We start from the raw sequence: 27,500 nt of genomic DNA on the forward strand, positions 1-27,500 counted from the left end.
ACTCAGAGTTAAATGATCATAAACTGAATATTGTATTATAACAAATTGCACTGCACTCGTTATGGTAACTATATTTGGATTATTGTATATTTTTGTAAATTATAGTATTTAATATAATTTATAGGCTAGTTGTCCTGCCTTTGTTTACTTTCACATTTATGTAGATCAACAAGCAAACACATCTTATTAACAATGGCCATTTCAAACTACATTTCTAATATCTGGTTAAAAAACCTCTTCTATAATTGTCTGAATTTGCAGGTTTGGTTCAAGGGACTGTGGATTTGCTGTTGAAGACAGGGAACTAAATGTGTTTCCGAAGGCCAGGCAAACAATCGATTCATGCGGTGACCCAGACATTCAGGTTTATCTACAACAGGCTGTGAAACAAAATGGATTACAGCAGCCACAAAATAGCTGGGCTATAGATGTGGACTATACTGAAGCCCTTACCACATATTCCATGTTACAGTAAACCTATAGCTGAGAAAAAATGTTTCTGCTTTAGCAGGAGATGGCTTTACATTACATACATTACTGACTGGACTGTAAGTGCTTATATTTTGGGAACTACTGAGTCTTAATTGTGAACTGACATATAAGTGGCATAAAGGGTTTTAATTGTTAATAAAAGGATGATCTACCAAAATTCTCAAATGTGGTACTTTCAATTTTCAGGTTTGGTAACTGGAATTCTTGCAAGCACAAAATATTTTATTCTGTGTGAACTGATATCACGATTTACACTACATGTAGAACATCTAGTAGACAGTTTCCTTGTATAGTATGCCATGTTAACAGTAGATACTGTGCATTAATGCTACAGAAGTCACAAGCTAAAGAAATCACAACATCTGTACACACCAGTATTTTACCCTCATAAAGGTATTTGTTTTATTTATTGAAAACAAACGTGTTGCTGGAAAAAAATGCAGAATACATCATATTTGTTAGTAAATACACTGTCATAGCATTTTTTTTCGAATGAGAGTAAGCCATGAAAACAAAGACACAGCAAATTAAAAAACAAGGAGCTAAAATCAGGACAAGAACCGTGAAGTGTGAACCGTCTCCAAGGTTTGAAAACATCTAAATACATTAACAGATCTGGGGCCCGTTTCTGAAAGAAGGTTTTGTGTAAACTCTGAGTCAGTTCACCCTGAAATGAGGGAAACTCTGGGTATTCTGTTTCAGAAGAGGAGGTCACTCAAACCCGAGAAAGAGGGGTAACTCCAGGCTGTTTCAGAGGGAGAGGTTACTTTACCTCTGAGTCAGTTACTATGGTAACTGAGTCTGTGAACCTAACCTGGTCGGGAGCAGGTTTTCTTCAGTGAACCCCGAGTTTCTCTAGGTCTCCTCCCTCTTACAGAACCAGAAACGTTGTTTCATTTCCTCATTCTTTCATTCAGTCCGTATCACGCCGAGTTAGTGAAGATTCACCGTTTGTCTGAATAAAAATCCAGGTTGTTTTAATATGATACGTTAGGGTGGCAATAGCCTACTACAGAGTATAAGACGAACTGTTTTATCGAACATGGCATGTCTTTAAGTCGGTATGAAGGGGTTGCATTACTCCGCAGGGAATTAGAGCCTAGGCTACATTAACGTCGGGAGATGTTAATTTATAAACTAAACAGGATAAAGGTGAGAGGACATTTAGCCTATGTGTGTGAATACAGCTTTATGTTGAGGATAAAGTTAATGCACATTCAAATAGACTCTGAATGAAGTTAACTATAAATCTCTATGAGCCTATTATGTTATTATATTTCATTTTGAGCTGTTTAAAAGTCGATTTTCTTCTGCTGGATTGCATCGTAATGAAAATAAATGGTATAGGGTTAATAGCCTACCATTACATCAGTTTTGACCTGCAATATTTGAATTCTGATTAAATATTAAATTAATAGACTTTACGTGCAGCTGTTTTCTCTTCACTTCTCTCTTCTTTGCCGCTGCGCTGCAGCAGTTTTACTTTTGTTCCTTCTTAAAACCTGTTCATATTCTCTGTATGGCCACATGAAGATATTGATGTATTTCGAGATGGTTAAAGTAGGAGGATCTCTTTTTTGTCACCTGTTGTCATGGTGAATCGTAGAATCGGGGCTCCATTCATGTTGGCTTTTTATCATCGTGGTGCACGCACTGAACACCGAGTGGACCTACTCAGAGTTTATTTAACTAATTCAAATCTGCTGATCTGGAACCAGAAACTCAGAGTTTCCCACCCGAGAGTAAATCAACTCAGAGCTCAGAGTTAGTCTGAGGGTTTGTTCAACCTTCTTTCAGAAACGGGCCCCAGGTCTGTAAGTGACTGCCTCAGAGTCAAACAATGTTTATCAGCAGTCACAGGGGATAATACAATCACTCTTAATGGATGTAAAATCTCGTAACCTCTTGCCACAACCACTGCAAACCACGGCCGTCCATTTTCTGGGAGCTCTTTGCCATAATTTGGGCAATACATCATGAATTTGAAATCTCTGCTTACTTTGTTGACATTTCTCTGCCGGCTCCAAAGGTGCATGAAGCATTTACTTCTGGTTAAAAAGACGGACATTGCGTTCGTCCAATCCGCGACGATCCTTGTCGACTGCAGGTACCTACCTTTTCCGGTTTGAGTTAATGTCGTTGTGTTTTTTGATTTGTGTTTTTGTGTTTTTTGATTTGTGGTTGTGTTTTATGATTTGTGTTTTTTTTGTTGTTTGATTTGTGTTTGTGTTTTTTGATTTGTGGTTGTGTTTTATGATTTGTGTTTTTTTTGTTGTTTGATTTGTGTTTGTGTTTTTTGATTTGTGGTTGTGTTTTATGATTTGTGTTTTTTTTGTTGTTTGATTTGTGGTTGTGGTTTTTGATTTGTGGTTGTGGTTTTTGATTTGTGTTTGTGTTTTTTGATTTGTGTTTTTTGATTTGTGTTTGTGTTTTGCACTTCAGGGCCACCGTAAAACAAGTGTTTATTTTTCATTTCAGGAAGGAAGAGTACAGTCCTCAAGCAAGTTCACATCAGTAACATCGCTCCGTACCTGAGTAGCCTTGTGTAGCCTTGTGTGTTCACAGTCTGATACACAGGGGGCAGTATGCACGTAGTTGGTTTGCAAATCCACCAAACAGAAGAAATAAGAAGTAACCATGGCAACCACTCGCAGGCTGAGTCCATCCTGCTAACTGTGGATGTTTTTGTTATTTCTGAGACGCCAACATCGACCCTCTTCCTGCGTCCACATCGACCGCGCAGCTCAGAGGATGAAACGGGCCGTGCTGCTGTCCACTTCCTGGTTTGAGCACGGTTGCGTTCACATCTCCTGCTGACCGTACTTGAGTTCACAAAATCTTACCCGAGACCAACTGCCGTTTTCTTTCACATGGACTTCAGTGTCCCGGGTTTGATCACGTGTTTGTGTTTGTGCATGTAAACACTTAATCCTGAAGCAGGGAGACATTTAAGACTAACAACTTTGTTCCTGAGTCACTGTTGTTCAGAGACGTCGAGGGCAGACACCTCTCTCTGCATGAGGAGTTTTATTTAAGGGAAAATATGTGCAGGAAGTGACAGAAACAGGAGCAGACAGGGCGGACTGCAAGGAGAGGGGGCAGAGGAAAAAGTAATCACAGACCTCATCACTAAATAAATGCACTCCAAGGCAGACTGTTGACATGAAGAAATGTGGAAGTAGCATCAGGTTAACCCCGTAAACAGACACATTGTTCTGACTATGAGCTCTGTAAAGTGAGGACCAGACGCTCTTTGCTCAGATATCAAATCAGGAGAAGAAGAGGCCGTGTTTGTGTCGTCTGGCCTCGTCTCTGTTAACTCTTACAGAGCGCAGAGAGCGAGATGAAAGAAGAGAATTCATCTCTCTTTGAATCGATTTGATACACTCATGAAAAGCTTTGATAAAAAGCACTTTCCATTGATTTTATTTTTAATCCTTTTCAGAGTCAGAATCGGTGAAAGCTGCTGAAAAACAGTCCGACAAATTGAAACTGTTATCCACATCAGAGCATGACAGACGATCAGCCCGAACACATTTGTTCTGAGAAAAAACAAACCTTCTGGAGAAGCTGTGAAACAACACAAGAGTATAATTATCTGAAAGAGAAGTCTGCTTTGACTCCAGGCAGGATGGAGTGCAGAGGCTTCGCAGTAATCTGCTCTGGGATTGGTCTAATCTGTCCCTGGAGGGAGTCTCATACAGGAGGCCAGCTGCAGGCAGCAGCATTAGTCACGGGCAGCTCTCTGCACGGCGAGCTGATTCCTTCACCGCTGCTCTGAGCTCCTGGTGGGACCAAAGCGCACCGACACCCCGGCCGCAGAAATGGCTCATATGACCTGCTGTTCCTGCGGCTGCTGTGGAGACTAAAAAGTGCAGCGCTCATCTCACAGAGGAGGTCGGGTGACTCCACCTCTGCAGGCCACAGTGCAGGGTCAGAGGAAACTTTAAATCTTTAAAAGTTCTGCTCAGAGTTTATGTCTGAGTTCTCGGGTGATTTCCACTGATTGTCAGTCAGACTGAGCAGAGGATGGGATCTTTACTTGCTCTCTGATTGGTCAGAATCAAGTTAATGATGCTCTTACATGAGTTGATGCTGCTGTTGGATTCATTCAATCATTAAATCTTCTGCATTTTCAGTTTGCCCCCTTCAAAGTATTTTCACCCAGATTCTGCTAACTTGCCAGTGAAAAAAGCTGCACTTCCTCCTGTGTCCACTAGAGTCTGTCTCCTGCAGTGAGTCAGTCTCCATAGAGCTCCATGTTAAAATAAACATGTTTACATCCTGGTGTAAAAACAGTTTGAGTCTCTAGAGCTCATTTCTCTCTTCAACTGTACGGGCTGAATGTTTATACAACTCACCTGTTTACATTATATTAAGGCTTAAAGGGATGTAGGATTAGGGGGCGTGGTCTCTTTGAGTGACAGGTGGGAGCTGCTAACTGTCTGCTAGGTGTCACCTCAGCTGATTCAGTCCCTGACCTTTGACCTCTGGGCTGTGTTTGTTCTGTTGGAGCCTTTTGGAGATTTGTCCCTGTAAATATCAGACTAATAATCTGTCTCTCTGTGAGCTTTATTGGACTAACACATCAATCAAAACTTCTTCATATAAAACTGTTTGTTTGTCTAATGGACCTTGGCTGCTAAATATGTCCTGTGGTAAAACTTTGACTCGTCTGTAACGACTCGTAAAACGTCTCCATACTTACTTTTCGTTGAGTTTTTGGACCTTTGGACTCCAATTGTCCGAGTTAAACGGAGATGCAATTATAGAACCATTAAGACGATGATGTGGGAGCGTCAGAGCTGAAGTAAACAACACACTTTAATTATGTTCATGTGAGCGACTCGTTAATCAGAGTCAATTTAAACACTTTCGTTTGTTGAGTTCAAACTCTAATTATACACACTGTTTATATGAAGAAGGATTCCTGTCGACAGGGACGTTTGTTTCAGGTGGATGTTTAGACTGTTAGTCGAGGATGAAGGTAACTCATGGAGTCGGTGTTTCCTCACGAAGCTGAAATCTTCCTGCTGCCGTGTTTCTCTTAAGAGCTGCACACTTTTGCAGACTGGTCGGCTTTTTGTGTGAGCGAGTTAAAATAATCAGGCCATGAGGGGATTAATAAAAAGGACACGACGCAGAGCCGGATGAACGCACGGTGTGAAATAAGTGTTGAAACACTGGCACGGTGTTATTGACCCAGTGTCGCTGAATAAAACATTAGTGACACTCAGTCTCAAATCGTCATCTCTGATAAAGAGTCGCACTTTTTTTTAACATTCAGTGGATTTCATTGGGAGCAGACGATAAGGAAGGAGTGCACCTCTGCTTCCAGGAGATAATCACATTCAGAGTTATAATACTGCTGCTCTGTCTCACGGGAGATTTAAGCCGAGACTTCTGCAGACACTCACAACCAGAGGGGCGGGGGGGGGTTAAACACCCTGAGGCTCTTTAACTGGTTCCATGTGGAGAGATTGTCAAGCTCGCCTAATTAGAAAATAACTTAAACTTTTCTTTGACTTGAAAACGTTACATTTACATATTTTGAGGAGCCTTTGTCTTTGAGAAGCCAGCAGAGAAGTCAAAATAGTTTGCTTAGGGCCCGATCACACAGAGACGCATTGAGCCGTAAAAACCAAACAAAATACTTAAAAATAGCCGGTGAGCAGCGGCAGCAAGACGCGCCAGCGTCCACTCAACCGGAAGTACATCAACTCATCAAGGTCTCACCTTCAGCTCCACACCTGCAGCCGTCTTTGCTCCCTCACAGGTCGAACCACCTCAGCTGTGTTCATAGACCCACACACACACACACACACACACACACACACACACACACACCTGCTGTCTGATGGCCCCCCAGCTGCTGCTGTTAACACACACATGTGGAGAAGGGATCGAACAACATGGCCGACATGATTTCAGAAGGACAATTATCAGGAGAGTGTGTGTGTGTGTGTGTGTGTGTGTGTGTGTGTGTGTGTGTGTGTGTGTGTGTGTGCTGAGCTAGCTTCACGTCAGCTCTGTAATGTGTTTGTACTGTGAGGCAGATTGTATATCGACATAAACACACACACACACACACACACACACACACACACACACACACACACACTCAGGTTCAGTCTCACCTGTTTGTCTTTTTGCTTAATCTCTTGGGTTTGCAGTCTGTTGGTTTGTTTGTGTCGGGGGTGGGAGAGTAGTTTGCAGGACCCTCAACCTCTCCCCTCCTCCCACCAGCTCGAGTCCTAGCTGCTCAAGGTGCAGATTTCTTAATGGTGGTTCAGGCTTATAAAGAGCTGTCAGTGTTTAAGTTATCACCGGGACTAGATTTCCAAATCCTTCAACTAATAGATCAGGGCACTTAGTATTGACCGGGGGTGTTTAGCATGCATGCTAATGTGTCAGGCTCTGAGTCCAGGAAGTGCGCTGTGTTAATCACAGAGGTGCTTAGAGTTCAGCCGGCTAAATTACACATTTAACTCTGACATTGGTGTTTAGCATGCAGTCAAATAAACGGCTAATTTAGCAGCCTGACTAATGACTGATGTGTTTAGCATGCAGGCTAATGAGCGAGGTATTTAGCATGCGGGCTAATGAGCGAGCTGGAGGCTGATTAGTATTGCTCCACAGAGAGACGCCTCTGTTTGCTGTTTACTCATCTCATTCTGAGGCTCACACACACACACACACACACACACACACACACACACACACACACACACACACACACACACACACACACTGGCAGGAGTGAGCAGAGCGTGCATATGAATGTGGACAGCATGTGTCTTTTTTTAAACGTTTCGAGGAAACAGTTTCAGAAAAACAAAATTGAGAATCAGATCTCGGAGTGTCACGGCTCATTACGTTCCCTCAAATTGGAAGTTTGTGACGCCGGAAAGACTTAATGTCGTCTGACTCCTGTGTGGATGAAAAGCTCTTTATGAACACGCGTCGAGAGGAGAGTCGTCTATATTTTCACTCACTCAGTTCTCCACTTTATATTATTGATGTGTTGAACGGGGTTTGAATGCGTCTCTTTCTGAATGACAGTTTGTCTTTATATCACACATGAAATGAGCGCAGAGAGGACCGAACACCAGACATGATGATGACTTCATGAAGCAAAAGACACACTGAATCGAAAAAGATGTGCGGTATCTTTGTGCTCTGATTTGACTTTAAGAATGAAAGCAGTCTCCTGGTGGCAGCTCTTGTGAGATCACTCATTGACTTACATTGACTCAGGGTGTAATCAAACTGGACAATCCGTACCCTGCCTAAGCACGCTTCACCCCTAAAATCCAGTTCCTTTGACTAGTTGAAGAGCTCCAATCCGTGCTCAAGCTCGGTACTGTTCATGCACGAGCATAAGCAGGGGCAATACTCGAGTCTGTTGGGGCCCTGGGCAAAAATGTCTTGGGGGGGGCTCCAAACAGCGTTCAACACCATCATGTCTGCCGGTGTCCCGACACTTCCTCCACTTCTTCTTTTTTCTCTCCTATAGACAGATAATTCTCTTACATTTTTCTTTGTTGACTTTCATTGACAAACTTTGCTTTCACAGCATTAATGCATGCAACGCTTAGCATGGCAACAAAAATGGGACCCCCTGAGGGAGGATTCATCCTGTCATTGCAGACCCCTACTGGTCTAGGGCCCCAAGCAGTTGCCTGCCTTGCCTGTTGACAAGCTGCACCTTTGAGCACAAACACAGATACACAACGTGGACATGAAGTTTAATCGATCCCTGCCTCCATAATCTGTATCTGACTAACATGACTCAACATAAATCACAAAGTAAAGAAGCTGTCATGTTCTCTTCGTTGTTCTCCAATGTGAGGACGCGGACTCGACCGAGCACGCTTCTTGATCAAGTAAGCCATGTGTTGTATTATGAAGTTATGAACAAGAGCTAACCGCGCTCAGGCCCGGTTAGTCCTGGAGCAGTGTGAGTGCAGGCCAGCGGGTTTCAGCCCGGTACCTGGCAACACCTGTGAGTGCGCCCGAACTTCTTACTGCTGCATGCACCATCAAACCTCTGCAGATGATCCAAAATGAAGCATCACGACTCGTCTTTAACCCCAAAACAGATACTGTTCATCTCCCTCCACTGGCTCCCAGTTAAGATTAAGATTAAGATTTACCTTTATTGATCCCCGCAAGGGGAAATTTCGCTTTTTACACTCTGTAGTCATGAACACACACATAGGCTGAAATATACACACACATGCAGAAACAGGATCCTATGGACATGCACTAATGGAGAGATGTCAGAGTGACGGAGCGGCCCACGGCGGGCGCTCCTGAGCTGATGGTGGGGAGGGGGTTTGGTGCCTTGCTCAAGGGCACCTCGGCAGTGCTCAGGAGGTGATCTGGCACCTCTCCAGCTGCCAGACCAACTTCCATATTTGGTGCGCACCAGGACTTGAGCCGGCGACCCTCCGGTTCCTACAGACTGAGCTACTGCCGCCCACAAGTTACTGCTCACATCAAATTTAAAACAGCGACAGAAACAGGTCTACACTCTCTAACAAACTCCATTTGATCTGCAGAGTCCCTTTGCACCTTTAACAAAAAGATAAAGACCCAGCTCTTTATGAACACCTACCACCATGATGACGGTGATTTTGAGGATGGTTTGAGGATGCTGATTAGGAGAACTCTGGCGATGCAGTTTCTTGACGGGGCTACCTTAGCGTCGATGTAACGCCGTGTGCTTCCAGCATCTCTTCTAAGTAAAGATTTAACTGAGTTGAAACGACTTAATGACCCTGACATGTAAATCATCGATTGGTTAGCTTAACTGGTATTTAAAGTTTATAACGTAAAAACGACTTTTACATTAAAACACATAAACACATTCAGCTCTTTACATCTCAGTTCAGACTTCAGTTGTTTTTTTTTTTTTGCATGAAAACTACAAAAAGTGGAGGATGATGGGTAGCTGAACTTTATGAAGCACCTTTGTGTGTAATGAGCCCTCAGGAGAACACGGAGTACAGCGTGTGTTCTGTAAAGTAGAAATACTGTGAGTACACACACACACACACACACACACACACACACACACACACACACACACACACACACACACACACACACACACACACACACACATACATTTACAGGGTAATTATAGTGATTAGGTCTGAAATAATTCTCAGTTTCTTCTTCGTCAGAGCTCAGGGCTGAGTGTGTGGTGTGTGTGTGTGTGTGTGTGTGTGTGTGTGTGTTCTCATTAAGGATAAAGCAAACTAATCTCATCCCCTTCCCACTCTCAGTCCCCTTCACACACACACACACACACACACACACACACACACACACACACACACACACACACACTTGACAGGGATAATGGCTGGTTCATTCTTTGTGTCTTAATTATTATTTTTTATTTTTTATTGTGATAAGGTAAACAAGTACAAAACAAAAATGTGCACATAGACATGACAATTAAAGCGACGGCAAATAAACAAAAACAGGCAAAACAGAAATAAACAAAACAAAATCAAAATACGCAAACATTAGCAAAGACAAATACAATTGAAGTAGATATAATAAAAGTCAAGTAGTAAGTTGAAGTAGTGTATAAGAAACGTGTGAATGTGTGTGTGGCAGTATAATACATTAAAGTGAGTGGCTGAATGGGAAGTAGCAAGAAAAATAAATAGCAACAAAATTGAAGATAATTGAGAGGAAGAGAAAAGAGGGGAGAAAAACAAAAAATATATATATATGTGTCAACATTAAAGGAAAGAAGAACATTTTAAATTTTAATTTAAGTTTGAGGTATGATTTTTCTGAGATTTAGGTGAATTATGAATGGATTCCAGGTGTTATTAAAGGCTGATATATTGTTATTCTTGCAGGCTGCGATTCTTTCTATTACAATGTGTTCTGTGAGTAGGTTGGTCCAGTGAGTTATGTGGCAGTATCTTTTTGATTTCCAGTTCTGATAGATGATTTTCTTGGCGATAGTTAGAGAAACGAGTAGCGGGTTTTTGTAGTTATTTGGGATGGTGATTTGTGATGTGTCTCCAAGTAAGCAAAGTAATGGGGACGGGAGGATTCTGCAGCCCAAGATAGTGGAGAGATTTTCAGTGACTGTGATCCAAAATGAGTGAACTGGTTGTGGATGGTTTTGTATTGTATAAGTTGTAAATTAGTGTTATTGGTCATAGAAAAGATGTTTTTATTGATTTGTGTCCAGAAGTCAGGGTTGGGGGGCAGCGTCAGATCCTTTTCCCATTTTGTAGTGGGGAGTGTAATGGAGGTTGTTGATGTGGCTATAAGTTTATAAAGTTTAGAGATGATTTTATTTGAACTGTTGATTTTCATGATTTCTTCACTAAGTTGGGGGGGTCGCAGAGTGTTGTTAGTTATATTAATTTTGGATTTGACTATTGATTTTAATTGTTGATACTGTAGGAACTGGTCCCTCCCAACCCCGTACTTCTGGATTAATGTATTGAGTGACATAAACTGATTGTTTTGAAATAGGTGATTGAGGTGAGTGATTCCTTTTTGTTGCCATGATGGGAAGTAGATGGGGGTGTTGCGTAGCTGGAAGTCTGGGTTATGCCATATTGGGGTGTATCTACATGGAGATAGTGATGGCTTGGTGATATTATGAGTTTTCCACCAGGCTGTCAGAGTTGAGGATAGGGTGATGGTTTTGTGGTAATCCAGTTTTTTAATTGATTGTGGTAGTAAGGGGATGTAGCACCATTTAGCGCCTGTTTCAAGGTTCCCTTTAGCATGTGTTTTTATGTGATCTTAAACATCTGCTTCTCTTGGTCCTTTCTCTCAGCCTGCAGGAAAATGTATTTTTTTTAAATATCACCGACTGATTAGTTTCTGACTGCATCTGACTGCATCTGTGCACAGCGACTTTTAACAACATAATTCATAAAAACAAAACTCCGAGCTCGCTGAGAGCGAAGTGAAACTGAAAAAGTTGCATGCAGGCAGCTAAACAATGAGCCGAAGTCTGTGTGAGGAGCTGCAGATTCAGCTGATAGGAACAAACCCACTCACACCGCCTCATTGTTCGCACTTTGTCTTTTGACTTCTTGCATTTATAAAGATCATTATTTTAAAACAGAGAGAGAGCAGAGCAGAGGAATGAAGAGGTGTACTGTATATGTATATGCTTTAGCTCTCGGCCTGATCACAGAATCCGTCGACAGCTCGGAAAATAAAAGAAGATGTTTGTTAGAGTCAGAGTGAGAGGGTGGACACGCTCTCTCTCTCTCCTCCGTCAGTAATTATTAAAACGGGGGAGTGAAAGCTGAGAGGAGCACCGGGGAGGAGTGCAACTAAGCACTTTGAGATTTCTCAAATTCAGCTTATTACACACACACCTTTGAAACACTCACACACACACACACAGTGTGTTCATGTCAGCAGCAGGATGCATGTATGCAGAGTCGTGGAGGAGACGCAGTGCAGCAGCTGCGCTGCCCTTTCATCCGTCTGTCACTCTGCAGACGAGCTGTTGGCGACTGTGAAGGCCTCGCTATTAGATGGGCGTGTTTCTAAAAGCAGCTTTTCTTTTTACAATCAGCATAATTCAAAACACACTTGAGCTTTCATTTGACTCGAAATGATTGAAAACATCTGCAGGGTTCTATAAAGTCCTTATTTATGTAGTATGTGTCAGAGGAGCAGCTTCCTGCCGTGTTGATGTTTTTATTTATCGAGTCAGTATGGACCGTTTACAGCCGAGGACTTAAAGGGCGAACACTCTGCAACAGACCAGAACTTTCAACATGAGGATTCATGTACTCCACGTTCAGAGCAGTCGTTAATCCCAAAAACAAGGACGACTAAAATATGTGATGACACATGAGGGTCAGCACCTCCAAGTCCGAGGCCACCTGAAAACGGTGGATTGGTCCCTCGGGATGAGGAGTGAGTCTTCACCCAGGTGAAGGAGTTTCAGTACCTCTGGGTTGGGGTAAGATGGAACGTGAGATTGACAGGCGGATGTACCGGAAAGCAGGGTAGTGACCGAAAGAGTAAGATGGCGGATACAAGACATTCTGGGGGAGCTCGTGGGTAGAGCTGCTACTCCTTCACATCGAGAGGAGCCAGTAGAGGTGGTTCAGGTATCTGATTAGGATCCTCCTGGACGCCTCCCTTTGGAGGTATTCCGGGCACGCCCAACTGGGAGGAGATCCGGGGTTGGACCCAGATTTGGCTGGAGGGATTATAAACATCACACAAAAAGTAAGGACATTTGTGTTTGGCTGATAAGATTTGGCATGTTTTTCATGGGCGCAACCCACATACTCAGCTCTGTTGCTCATCCCACAAATGCATGTTCCTTACAAATGTGGAAACAATAAACAGGCTTTCCAACGGTATAAGATGTATTGCCAAGAAGCTTTGTTACAACAAAGAAATAATCTACCAAACACACATTTCCTTACTTTTTGTGCGATGTTTATATCCCTTCTGGCCTGAGAGTGCCACAGAATCCCTCAGGAGGAGCTGGATAAACGTCGCTGTGGGGTGAGACGTCTGAGTGGATTTACTACTCTTGCTGAAAATGGATGGATGGTGTAGGTGTATGCCTACAATGTTTTGATGGATTCGTTCCTCTCCTGAGCACGTGTCTCATAAAAGTGTCTCTACTTTCTGATACTGTCGATCATCAAAATAACAGATTGTTTCATTCTACACAGTTTCAAACTATTTTGAGGATTCTTATTCCCAGCAAATTCGTTGTTTCCTGTTGCACCTCTTTCCTTCGGCATCAAAGTTCCTGTTGTTGTTGTAGTCGGAGGTTTCTGTGTTTGTTCGTCCATATTGAATTGTTTTGAGCGCCGTTATATGGAACAAGCTTTTTGAGGTCACTGCTGCCTCAGGCTGTGTTTGCATCCTGCAGCCCACCTGTTGCCAGTTCAGAATACTTAAACTCTGTTACGATCACAGGGAGATTTCTTTTTCTTTTTTTTCCCACTTATATTTCCAAAACATCAATATGTCCGCCTTGTTGATCGAGTCAACTGTGGCTCACTTGATATTTAACCAGGAGCAGTTCTCCTGAACTTGAAGCTTCTCAGAGATTTAAAACAGTCTAGTTTCTACCAGCAGATGTTTTCAGTTTCTTTCTGTTAGACCCTAATCAGGGGTGTGTCCAGAATGTTTGGACTGGGGTGGCCTGACTAGGGCGCTGACTTGTGCAGGAGTGGCCTGACGTTTGTGTGCATACATGAATGAAGAGCGTTCATTTCCCCCTTCTGTCTGCACCAATCAAATCGACTTCTCAGTAACACAAGATATCGTCAACATGTACATCCAAAGTCTCGACTTAAAGTATTTTAAAAACTGCAAACAAACATCTGAACTGTTTGAGCACAGCCTGAATGGTGGATTTCAACATAAGTCCCGCCTCTGGCAAGGCAAACAGCCAATGGTAGTTGGGGATCTTGGGGTGGCCCTGGTTTCAAGAAGCTGTCAGCCTAGTTCATGAAACATATGTGAGTAAACGTGCCTCGGTTTATTCTGAGGGCTCTGACTGCTTCATGTGAACGTGTTCGTCTTCACGCTGATGGACACCATCTGTGAACATTTGTGCAAAGATTCAGAAAAAACACCAACAATGAAACGAACGTCGCAAGAGGTCTTATATACAACAAGGGGTCTTCATGACAGTCTGCACATTTCCATTAGAGCTGATCAGTGTGTGCTAGGTGTATGTGTGTGTGTGTGTTCATGCCTGCAGGTAAAAGCTTCATACATAAACATCTGTCCTGTTTATCGTCACCGCTGCCCCACCAACACCCCCGCCCTCCTCCAGGCTGGATTACAATTCCACTGACACACTGCCTCTTCACTTCCACACACACACACACACACACACACACACACACACATACATACACACACACACACACACACACACACACACACACACACACACATACACACACACACACACATACACACACACACATTCTGTCTGCCACGCTCACACGGTTTCAAGGTGGCTCATAATTGAAGAACATGTCTGTGATAATTAACCTTCAGGTGGAACAGTGAGCGTGTTATCATTAAACGTATGGCTGAGCAGCAAATTTAAATGACTACACACTCGCACTGATGTCTCTGCTCGCTGACAGAAACACATTTATCTCCGAACACAAACTCTGACTCGGTTTAATTCTGCTGCACCTGTTTCTATAATCTAAGGTCACTGCAGTTATTAGAGGAATAATGACGACTGGGGGAGGGCGGGCTGCTGGGGAGCGAGAGGTTAGCAAACAGCAAGTTATCAAAGCTACACAGTCAGTGCCCACGGCTAATTTATTAGCTCGACACATTCTCCAATGTGTTTCTTCAGAAGCTAAGAGAGACCATGGGACTTCCTGAATTAGCTGAGGGTACATCTAGCAGACAGCTAGCTGCTCCCACCTGTCACTCAAAAAGGCCACGCCCTCCTGTTTCCACAGCGAGCCCCGCGGTCCGTCTCTGGAGCGTGCGAGCAACGCCACTACGCTGTGCTCCATTTCAAATATGCAGCGAGCCTAATTTTGATGGCGCTCGCTGCAAGCACGTATTTTCCATCACCTTATCAACATTACGTCGAGACAGGCGCCAAATACACAACAAATCATCCTCAGAAAGACAAAGTAACATGTTGTTTACATAGTTCTCATGTGATCTTGTAGTTCTTCTCTGATCTTATTGTTCTTGTGTGATCTTGTAGTTCTCCTCTTGTAGTTCTTCTGTGATCTTGTAGTTCTCCCGTGATCTTGTAGTTCTCATGTGATCTTGTAGTTCTCGTGTGATCTTGTAGTTCTCCTGTGATCTTGTAGTTCTTCTGTGATCTTGTAGTTCTCCTGTGATCTTGTAGTTCTTCTGTGATCTTGTAGTTCTCCTGTGATCTTGTAGTTCTCATGTGAGAAATGGACTATGGGGAAATTGGCAGTTAGTGTAACCTCGGGCCTCGTGTTCTCCTCTTCACCTCCACTTTCAACGTTTCTTCACAGATGTCACATTTGTTCCTGAAGTCTAATATGGCCAAAACTCCCAGGATGCTTCGCTGCATCTGCTCCTGTTAATGATGCAAAAAGCCGCTTCTCCAAAAAGTAGCTGCTGCCAGTAATCAGACACGGAGCAGCCGATACCTCCGCCTGTTTCTGGTTCCCTTTCATCTCCTCTCAGCACCAATCTATGGATATTACCCCAGAAATAGACTCCAACCGTCTGCACTCCATCCAGCGTTTATTTACAGACTTTAAACCCTCCTGCAGAGACTTCTTCTCCTTCTATTTATAATGAACACATCCAACATCTGCTGCATTTTCCTGCAGCTCACACGTGCACACATCGAGAGCTTGGCAGGTGGAACACTCGTACATTTGTTGCTCCACTTGTCTGTGTCGTCTCGTCAAGTATTATCTCCCTCTGTGAGAGTAAATTAGCTGAAGCTCCGCAGGACACGATGCCAGCGGAGCAGCGGGGGGGGTTGGCGCGTCACCGCTAAATGCCAGACAAATGCTCACGGGTGGCGAGTGATTGCTTTAAAATCTGGGCCGTGTTTGAGCAGGACCGCAGCAAACGAGCGGCAGAGTTTCCTGGCACGCGAGCGTCTGCTGCAGAGATTAAAGACAAAACAGCAGAAGAGGAGAAGTCGACAGTTTGGGAGATCCTGGCGTGGCACAGTTTGTTCCCGGAGACGACAAAGAAAATGTCACGCCGCCTCTGAATGCAGCACGAGCCTCTGCTGAGTGTTTACCTGAAGGATAAAGGACGTGTTGGCTGCCCTAATCCTTCAGTCCATTTCCTGTTCCAGGTGAAAGAAAAACATGCTTGCTGACGGACGGCTGAGGAGGCGAGTGATTTGTATTCATGGAGTTTGGACTGCTGCTGTGTGAGAGGAATACAGAGAGGTCATAATAAACACCAACATTTTAAATGCTCCTCTTGACTTTTAACACACAGTGCGTATTAACATGTCAGAAAGTTGTAACACTCTAATTTTGCTGTGAGCTGCTTCAGGTATTTATTCTAGCTCAAACATCAACATCTCAGACGAGTGTGAGGACTGCTGTTTGGAGAGATACAGCGTCTGATCCAACCTTCACAACAGGGTCCTAAGACGCTGACTAGACTCTTCTCCTCTGTCGCCCCCCGGTGGTGGAACAGACTACCAAACTCCATTTGATCTGCAGAGTCCCTCTGCACCTTTAAGAGAAAGCTAAAGACCCAGCTCTTTATGAACACCTACGACCTTCATGATGATGATGATGATGATGATGATGATGATGATGATGATGATGATGATGATATTTAGGATGGTTTTCATGCTGATAAGAACTCTCAATGTTTGTTCCCAGATCGCTGACCACATACACCTTGTGCACCACGGTTTGTCAGCACCACGTACTACACCGCCGTTCGCTGTCAATGTGTGTTGTGTTTCCACAGAGCCACTACGCTCTGCTCCTTTTCAAATACGCTGCATGTCGATTTTAGATGGAGTACGCTTCAGGCACCCGTCAAGCTGGACAGAATAGATTGACCCGGACAGGAAGTCAGACAAGGAAACGCACAGAGCGTCTGGTCACTTTCAAAATAAAACACAATAAACAGGCTCGCATTAGATCACTTTATGAATCGCTGACGGACCACGGCGCCCACGGAGTATGTGGAAATTGGGGGTTAGTTCAGAACACAACAAAAAGTTTTGTGGCGACTTGGTTCTTCTCAGAATTATAAAAAAAAGTTCCTCCGGCTTATTTCTTCTAATGTCCCGACGACAAACAGAAACAAAGAGACATGTGTGAGAAAAACAAAAACAAATATACTCAATTTAAAAAGACGTGAAAAAAAAAAACTGCTGTTGCACAAAGGTTCAGACGGTCATGAACCAGAAATGCTCATTCAATCAGATCACGCCACAGCAGCTGCAGGCGTGCACACAAAAACATCATGATATAAACGCCACGTAATATGTCAGAGGCAACACACACACACACACAGTGTGGACTCATTAGGCTGTAATGTGTGAGAACTTGTTGATACACAAACGCAGCTTTATGTTTACATGATGCAACACTCACTGTCTGCAAAATGACGGGACAATCAAACTTAAAGATATTCCCTCTCTCCCTTTCCCTCTCTCTCTCCCCCTCTCCCTCTCTTTCTTTCTCTCTCCCTCTCTCTCCCTCCCTCTCTCTCTCCCCCTCTCCCTCTCTCTCTCTCTCTCTTTCTCTCTCTCTCCCTCCCTCTCTTTCTCTCTCTCTCTCCCTCCCTTTCTCTCTCTCCCCCTCTCCCTCTCTCTCTCTTTCTCTCTCTCTCTCTCTCTCTCTCCCTCTCTCTCTCTCTCTCTCCCTCCCTTTCTCTCTCTCCCTCTCTCTCCCCCCTCTCTCTCATATTTACACACATGTATAAAATTCAAAATCATATAGCTCTCCTGTAGTTGAGCTCTCTGTGTGTGTGTGTGTGTGTGTGTGTGTGTGTGTGTGTGTGTGTGTGTGTGTGTGTGTGTGTGTGTGTGTGTGTCTTGGGCTGTGGTAGTCAGATACATACACTGTTAGAGGAACTGTTGTTTGTTCCCGCCGGAGAACCGACAGCTTCTCTTCAGGAGGTTATGTGGGGAAATCTAGGTTTTTGTCCATTCTTTAAAAAGCAGGAGAACTTCTCACAGTGTCTTTACTTCTTTACCTCTCTCTTATTCCCTCTCCCTCTCTCTCTTATTTTAGAACAACAGTAATGCAAACATACGCCGCACACACACACAAACACACACACACACACACTGCTTGTGTAGAGCGTGCAGCTTTAATGTCAGGAACAAAGGTAGAAATAGTGCAGGAAACAATAACACGAGATAACCTGCTGTGTGACACATGAAACATTAAATCCACTTGGGGGTAAGAAAAAAAAATGCACAATCACTCTGAAGTCGCTGCGTTCACTGTCAGTGTATTGTTCCTACTCGTACAGGAGTAGAGAGTTTCAGGTTGATTTATTTATCCTTTATTTACCACGGGCAGATACTGCAGTCAAAATTAAAAGACGAGGTCCACATCTCTGCAGCAGAAACAGGGTGCAGCTGATGGCTTCTGGATTGTCCTGAAGTGACGTTCGGATGTTTGTGTGTCGTCTCACTGCGGAACAGAATCTGACGTGTGGAGTAACATGATGCTGTAAAAGCGAAAACACTGTTTCCTCTGATTTTCTGTTTGTGTGTTTTGATGTCAGGCAGCTTTCTGTGTTTATCACTGATGTGAAGTCGAGCGTTACGATGTGCACACAGATGACTCTTTGAATGGAATCAGTGAACGACCTCTTTCTGGGTAAATCTGTTAAAGTAGAAACCACACGGAGAAAATGTGCAGGAATAATCTGCAATCTACATGACTTCATGTTGGTCAACCTGTTGCTTGTTTGTCAGCAGTATCTGATGCGATGTGATGTGATGCATTCTTCCTCTACCTGTGATCAACCTCCCTCTGAGATTCATGAAAACAGGGTCAGCAGTTTCTCTCTCTCTCTGAAATCAGAGCTTCACCCAAACGTCTTAAACTCAAAGAGAATTTATAAATATTTCATCTTTAACTCTAAGAAATCTCCAAGAGAAACATCGAGCACGGTATTGCTGCTTATATTAGACTCTTCTCCTCTGTCGCCCCCTGGTGGTGGAATTATCGACCAAACTCCATTCGATCTGCTGAGTCCCTTTGCACCTTTAAAGAGGACATATTCTCCCCCTTCTCCACCTTTTCAAACAGTCCCCCTGTGGTCTAAATGAAACATCTGTGCTGTGCTTTGGTCAAAATATAACATAAATCAAGCACCAGAGGAGGTTTGTGACCCTGTATAAACCAGCTCTCTCAGAACGCTCCATTTTGGTGTGTGTGTCTCTTTAAATGCAAAGAGCCCCCCCTGAGTTTTCCTGGTAGACATCACTCCTTCGCTAACGAGAATAAAAATGGCGGACCTGTGCAAAAGTTTTGTTCTAGGCTGGGGGTGGAGTCCATGGGTGGAGATACCAGGGGAGGGGAGGGGATTTTTTTTTACCAGAATCCCACTGTGACATCACAAGGAGAGCACATTTGATACGGAGCATTTTTCTCTGTGTTGTAAGACGTATGCAGACCACAAACAAAGGACTGGATGGTTTTATTTCACATTTTGTGGGTCACTCAGGTTACCAAAATATATGTTCAGAAACACTGTAGAAGTGGATTTTTCATAATGTGTCCCCGTCCTAAGAAAAAGTTAAAGACCCACCTCTTTATGAACGACCTTAATGATGAGGAGGACCTGTGCTCACGTTGTTTCCTCCTCTCTCTCTCTCCTCGCTCATGTTGTTACTCTCTGATGTTTGTCCCTTTGGATAAAAGCGTCTGATTGATTAATTGTAGAATTGTTGAACTGTTTCCTCTGCAACGTACTTAAACAGATTCTCAGATTTCAATCAGCCTAAATGATCTTATACTACATGTGCTTTAGCTCCCTGCAGTAATTCACAGTCACAACATGCAGCGTCTGTTTGGCGTCCTAACTGCGTTACAGGAGAAACAGAAACTTTTTTTATGCGCGCCGTCTGGAGATGTTGAGAAAGTGTTGGCGGTGAGGTCTCAGCTCAGCGCGGTTTAAAAGATTAATGAGTTCCTGAATGAAATCAGACCTGACGTGATCAGAACTGTCACACTGTGACACCTTTCCTTTTTTTTTTCACAGCGAGCTTCAGCTGTCAAAACACATTTTGTCACATCGACATCACATCTGATCCCCTAACGACACGCGGACGAGTGCAAAGAGAAACCATGGTGTTTGTGTTGGTGTGTGGGTGAAAGTGTGAGAGTGTTGTTGTTTTGACAAGAAGAGATTCTTTTTCTTCATGAAGAACTTGTGGAGACTCTCCTGTTGCAGCTGGCAGGTTTGTCTTGTGTTGATCAGCTCTGACTAATAATGAGAGGAAACGCGTCTCCATTCAAAAGAACAATAACTGATTGTGATCTTGAGTTTTTCTGAAGGAGGAGCTTCCTGTAGTACTGATGATTGAAGAAAGTTTGTCACTCTAAAATGAGGGGCGGCAGTAGCTCAGTCTGTAGGGGATTGGGGTTGGGAATCGGAGGGTCGCCGGTTCAAGTACCGGCACGGACCAAAATCCAGAAATTGGTCTGGTAGCTGCCTGGAGAGGTGCCAGTCCACTTCCTGAGCACTGCCGACAGGCCCTTGAGCAAGGCACCTAATCCCAAAACTGCTCTGGAGCGCTCGCTGTGGGCAGCCCCCTCCCTCCATTAATGCATGTCCATAGGATCCTGTTTGTGCATGTGTGTGTATTTCAGCCTATGTTTGTGTAGCATGTTCATTAAACAGAGTGTAGAAAACGAATTTCCCCTCGCGGGATTAATAAATTATAAATTATTATAAACTAAAGCATTGGTTCCCAACCTGGGATCCGGGACCCCTGGGGGGGGAAGAAAGAAAAGAAGCATATATTCTGGAATTCTTTCTCTTTTCTCTAACTCTTTGACAGCAATGGATCGCTTCGTTCTGTGTGGGTCCAGCGAGGTCTCAGCTCAGTATTGACTGATGTTGACTGAGAAAGCGGCTGCACGGCGGTTGGCGCTGTGGCTAGCGGTGGTTTTGAATCCCCGTCTGACAGGAGCCTCTCTGTGTAGAGTCTGCATGTTCTCCCTGTGCATGTGTGGGTTCTCTCCGGGTACTCCGGCCCACAGTCCAAAGACATACTCGTTAGGTTAACTGGAGACTCTGAATTGTCTGTAGGTGTGAATGTGAGTGTGGCTGGTTGTCTGTCTCTACATGTCAGCCCTGTGATTGGCTCTCGCCCAATCACAGCTGGGATCATCTCCAGCACCCTGCGACCCTGAACGGTATGGATAATGGATGGAATATAAAATAACTCAGCATCATCAATACCAACCCTAATGCTGCGTGCAACAGTGTTTTCCCGCCCTTTATCTGAAATATCTGCGGATATTTCCTGGATCACAGCTTCCAGGATCGCAGACGTTTCTTGCAGCCGTGTTTCCTTTCGAGCCGAGGTCTCACGGCGTGTAGTTGTTTGGGTGGTTCTGTAGAATTAGACTTCTGTTATTATCCACAGAAGTGAGCTTTGAAGAACGTTTTTGCCATTTTCAGCATCAGAGGTGTCAAGTAACTAAGTACAAATACTTTGTTACCTTACTTAAGTAGAAATGTTGGGTATCTATACTTTACTGGAGTAATTATTTTTCAGCCGACTTTTTACTTCTACTACTTACATTTTCACGCAATTATCTGTACTTTCTACTCCTTACATTTTAAAAATAGCCTCGTTACTCCTATTTCATTTCGGCTTGTTTTCATTCTGGCTTTTCATCGTTCAAAAAAACACACAACAAAAAAAAACCTATCCAGGTTTTTGCACCATTAAAATACTTATAGGCAACTAGTCATATCTTCTGCTCCATGAAACACATGTCAATGCTCAGTAGTACACATGTGGTTCTTTAATGTATTTGCATTGTACTAAAACGCATTCATTTTCAATGGGCATAAATGCGGCTGAAACAAGTTCATCCCAAATTTTTCAACATTAACATTTTAATATAACATTATAGTCATTATGGCCTTTTGTTTTTTTGGGGAGGTGGGGTAGTGCACTACAGACCCCTGTGGTGCGGTCTAAGCTTTTGTCCTTAATGGCATTTTTTCCCCTTACATTGCTTTTACTTTTATACTTTTACTAGTTTTTAAACCAGTACTTTTACTTGAGTAAAAAGCTTGAGTTGATACTTCAACTTCTACAGAAACTTTTTAAACCCTAGTATCTATACTTCTACCTGAGTAATGAATGTGAATACTTTTGACACCTCTGTTCAGCATGTATCACGACCTCCAGTGTTTTCACAGGTGAAGGTGTTCGTGGCGGTGCCTTCACTTGGCGCTACAAATATCCTGGTCAGTCATGTCAGCTGTTCCAATAGCCTCCTGGTTGTCATTTATCTCCTTAGCCTAAAGCTCATTGAAAACACAAAACGTGGTCAAAGCGTTATTGTTTGCTTCAATTAATTGACAACGTGTTAATGTGATGTTTTTTTAAACTGAAACAAAATGGATTCATGCTGAGCTGACTGCACTGATAATTTGACTTCAGAGTTTGCAGGAAGCTCCAGATGTTAAGATGCGTGACATCAGAACAATGTGTGTATGTGTGTGTCCATGAATGTGCGTGCAATAACAAGCTAATCATTTTTCTGTTTTCTTGTTTTTTTAGGGGAAGAGTTTTACGAGACGTCTCCATACGAGCCGATCCACTTCTCCGAGGAGTTCAGACACGCCTCCATCATCTCAGGTACGGCTGCTATGGGTGTGTGTGTTTGTGTGTGTTTGTGTGTGTTTGTGTGTGTGTGTGTGTGTGTGTGTGTGTGTGTGTGTGTGTGTGTGTGTGTGTGTGTGTGTGTGTGTGTGTGTGGAGCCGATCGAACACACCGACACACACTTATCAAGGTTGCAGCAGCATTAAGTGTCTGTAGAATATAAATGTGTTGCCCCCATAGATTCAAATGGACGTAGCAGCTCGCTCCATTTGCTAATGTGTGAATGAAGGCATATCTGTGTAATTACATATCTTGTGTGTGTGTGTGTGTGTGTGTGTGTGTGTTTGTGACTCCAGCTAAAGCGTCTCTTTCTTGAAAACCTGTTTTCCTTTCCTTCCAAACTTCTCCGTACACCGACATGTTTCTCATTACTTAAAGGGCAGAGAGAAAACCTCTGCTGGTTTTTCATTATGTTTGAATTGTTCAGCTGCGTGTTATCGATTAACATCACATCATCATACACACTTTAAGTCACTCCTTCAGAACTACACTGAAAGGTCACTTTACACTCAGACATTTTTTATAAGAAGCTAAGTTCCTCCAGTGTCCACTAGAGTCTGTCTCCTGCAGTGAGTCAATCTCCATAGAGCTCTATGTTAAAATAAACATGTTTACATCCTGGTATAAAAACAGTTTGAGTCTCTAGAGCTCATTTCTCTCTTCAACTGTACGGGCTGAATGTTTATACAACTCACCTGTTTACATTATATTAAGGCTTAAAGGGATGTAGGATTAGGGGGCGTGGTCTCTTTGAGTGACAGGTGGGAGCTGCTAGGTGTCTGCTAGGTGTTACCTCAGCTGATTCAGTCCCTGACCTTTGACCTCTGGGCTGTGTTTGTTCTGTTGGAGCCTTTAGGAGATTTGTTCCTGTAAATATCAGACTAATAATCTGTCTCTCTGTGAGCTTTATTGCACTAACAGACCGTCGAACAAGTCTGAGCTCCACTTTCTACAACCAGTCACATTAGAACTTTATTTATTTACATCTAAGCAACAATTATCTGCTAGCTGAGTCTGTGAGAATTGTAGCTGTTCTGTGGCTGGTTCTCTGTTTGTCTTACACTGATTTATTCTTGGACGCCTTGTAGCTCTCTAACGCGCTCAGTTAACGTGTCAAATATTTTAAAAATACTCTGTTTCTAATATTCATGCACATATGACACAGACAGGAAGATGTTCTTTTGACATAAACATATCTTGGTTCCCTCGCTCCCCTCCCTCCCCATCACTCCATCAGCTGGCTTCTGATTGGTCACGCTACATTAGAGATGCTGCACAACACACTCTGTCCTCCTCAATGTGTGCATCCACTTTACACACACACACGCTTCTGAGGAGTGTTTAAATGTCAGGAGCCCCGAGCAATACATCGTCATTTACACTCTCACCGTGTGTGTGTGTGTGTGTGTGTGTGTGTGTGTGTGTGTGTGTGTGTGTGTGTGTGTGTGTGTGTGTGTGTGTGTGTGTGTGTGGTCAAACAGCTGTGAAATAGACTCGCAGCTCTGTAAATTGAGTTCTGCTCTCTCAGATTAACACAACACAAGTACAAACATGAGCAAAGCAGGAGAGCTGCAACCGATGCAACTTCAAAAGCACTTTCTTCCTCTCTTTCTCTCTCTGTCTCTCTCTCTCTCTCTCTCTCTCCGTATCTTTTCCTCTTTCACACATGCCAAGAGTGCAGCGGTGCGGTTGGTGTGTAACATTTCATATTTTCCCATATCCGACCTCTAACACTGGAGAAAACATGACATCATTCTGCACACGCCTGCTCATACATGTGCAGGATTCATGCGAGAACAGAAAGCTGTGTGTGTGTGTGTGTGTGTGCGTGTGTGTGTCCCTGTCCTTCAAATCACCTGTCGAATGGAATCTGAAAGCATGATGTGAAGATTCACAGCCGGAGAGCCTCGACTGCTCGGAGCAGATAAAGAGGAGACAAGAGAGAGGGAGCGAGGAGGGAGCGAGAGATAAGAGGATAATGCAGGAGTGTGTTAAATAGCAGTGGCAGAAGAAAGAGCACTGGAACATTAAAGTATGTTTCAGACAAGAGTGGTGCGAATTGATTGGAGGGGAAGGCTCGGCGTGACAGGGTGTTTGTGAATATGGAGTTCTCTCCGTGTGTGTGTGTGTGTTTATCACAGGGAGTTCCAAAGTAGTCTGCAGACTTGAAAGTAAAGGCAGAGTGAATTTTTCAACTTTTCAGGGAGGTTACAACAAGTGTAAGCAAGTAGGAGTGGGAATAATTACAGGATTTCATTTTTTTATTCTTAATGGTCCAATCAGTGAGATGTGTAGTGAGTGAAATGATAAAGTGACTTTACTATGTGATCAGACATTAAGGAAACAAGTGCTGGCTTCTCTGACAACAATGCAGCAGCCAGTATGTCCTCCTTCTAACTTTAGATTCTGGTCCTGAATGCTCTGGATTTGTTTGGACCAGAGAAGGTAGACGGTTTTAAGGTGACCCCCACACGGCCGTTTTGGACACCCCTCGGTTTACCAGATATGAGAGCAGTTATCAGGTCAACAGGTGTTGCAGTGATGGAAGCGGGCAAGAGAAGTGGTTCAGATAGAAGTGATTGTACTCGACCTAAAAAGCCTCTGCATGTTTCTAATAAGCTCCACGAGCAGAAACGTGCTCAAACTAGGATCAATATTGGAGATGATTTTGAAAAATGGAGAGAGGTTAGAACACAGAAAGGTTTACAGACCGATGCAGAGCTGGATAAACACTGAAGCTTCAGTGTTCACCACATGGTGACCTGCGTGAGCATGTAATGAGCTACACTTCCTGCTCAGCAGAGGACAGTTATTAAGAACAGCCCAAATTTGAGGTTCGGTCGGGGAGAACAATACTGATAATCAGTTTGGTACAGCAGAGTGCAAGGTGTGGACTCCTCAGTGTTTCTGTTCACAGCTACTGTTGACATATTGAAGGGATTTGTGAAACGTTCACGCTCAGCCTTTCTCACCAATAAACGGCGCAAATCCTTCATTTCTAACAAACATGTCGAGTGTTTCCTGCCTCCTGACACATTTGCAAAAGCCACTTTAAAAGAACTGTATGCATTGCTTACATCCTTTCTCCCGGCCTGCTTTCTTCTTCTTCTCTTTAATTCTTTGCACCTTGCTGCGATCTCGTTGCCACCTGTGGATGAGCTGAATAAAATAAAAAACCTGTTATTTCAGACTCCGCTGGTGCCGAAAGAGAACGTTTCATGAGTCTGTTTCCCGCCGTAAATAACGTCTGTGAGTCACCGAGAGCAAAAGAAGAAAAACTGTGTCAGAGAATATCTCAGATAGGAAAAGAGTCACAGGAAGCATGTGGACGTAAAAAAGTCAAATGTGGCTTGAAATGTCTCTCCTCTGACACTGATTTGGTTCTCCCTTGTGATGTCAGAAGAAAGAGAAAAAGGTGAAAAACAGGGTTTGTATTCAGCGACACCTCATGAGAACATGATTAGCATCTTGTTTGTGTTCTTCATCTCAATCAGTCTCACTCACTCGTCATCTGAGGACCGGACTCGTCTCCTCTCTGCTCTGATGAAAACGCTCTTCTCCCTCATTTTCTCCTCTCAGTTTTCATCATTTTAAAGGTCTTTGATTTCCGCCTCATTAGACACCTCCGTTTGTTTTCAGCCTTGGAGAGCAGAGATGATTTCAGTCGTCTGAAAGTTAGTCTGATGATGTTTGAAGACGTCACAGGACGACAGCTGGTTTGATTATCCTGACGTCTGTCAGCTCCGACGCGAGCGGATGAGTAAAGTGTTTGTGGTTAGAGAGAAGACGGAGAGAGGTAGGAGACGAGGAAACAGAGGAGAGGGAAGGGGAGGAAGAAGAGAAGGACACAATGAAAGGAGATGAGTGTGACAGGGGGGGTAAAGGAGGCAAGGTAGGAAAGATGGAGATGAGAGGAAGGACAAGGAGAGAGGGAAGATGAGAAGAGAAAAAATAAGGACAGAAGGAAGAATTGGAGGAAGTGAGGAAGAGAGGACACAAAAAGGGAAAGGAGAAAGGAGGAAACCATGACAAGAGTAAAAACATGAATTTTGAAAAGAAGGAGAGTAGAAGAGACAAGTAGGACACAAAAAGATGCAAAATGACAAGGAAGAGGAGGAGACAGCTGTCACAAGGGAAAAGGACACAAGGAAAAGAGAGCTGAGGATATGAGGAAAGGAGACAGGTATGTGAAAGGGAAGAAATAATGGACAGACAAAGGGAGGAAAGAAGGAGGGGGAACAAGAGAGGATAGAAAGGGGAGGACGGAAGTAGAGAAAAGATGGAGGAGGAAAAAGGGAGAAGAGAGGAAACAAGGAGAGGAGAGGGGAGAAAGACTTGAGTAGGGAGTGTAAAACAAGGAGGGTTAGGAGATAACAGAGGAAAGGTAGGGAGGAAATGAGGATGACGAGGAAACAAGGAGAAGATAAAAGAATTAGAGGAGAGAGGAGGAGACAAGTGGTCAGAAAGGAGGAGAAAGTGATCAAACAGGAGAGATGAGGAGGAAAGAAAGCTGTCACAAGGAGAGAAGGGAAGAGGGTGGGAGGAAATGAGAGGTAAGGAAACAAGGAGATGAGAGAGGAAATAAGAGATGAGAAGAGGAAGGAAAGGCTGAACAGGGAAGAAGAGTTTAGGAGAGACAAA

The 27,500-nt window shown here is 43.6% G+C and overlaps 1 protein-coding gene and 1 long non-coding RNA gene across 3 annotated transcripts in view; one reads left to right on the forward strand and one right to left on the reverse strand.

Annotated features, from left to right (window-relative positions):
• Positions 1 to 27,500, reverse strand: part of LOC132992230 (uncharacterized) — a 190,881-nt gene that overhangs the window by 113,225 nt on the left and 50,156 nt on the right. The window lies entirely within an intron of this gene.
• gfra2b (GDNF family receptor alpha 2b) overlaps positions 1 to 27,500 on the forward strand; it is a 95,074-nt gene that overhangs the window by 22,664 nt on the left and 44,910 nt on the right. Inside the window, exon 3 of the mRNA XM_061061414.1 lies at positions 22,757 to 22,834. Within this exon, the coding sequence (XP_060917397.1) occupies positions 22,757 to 22,834 (78 nt within the window). The remainder of the gene's footprint in view (positions 1 to 22,756; positions 22,835 to 27,500) is intronic.

The sequence above is a fragment of the Labrus mixtus genome, chromosome 17, assembly GCF_963584025.1.
Source record: "Labrus mixtus chromosome 17, fLabMix1.1, whole genome shotgun sequence".
NCBI classification, from domain to species: Eukaryota; Metazoa; Chordata; class Actinopteri; order Labriformes; family Labridae; genus Labrus; species Labrus mixtus.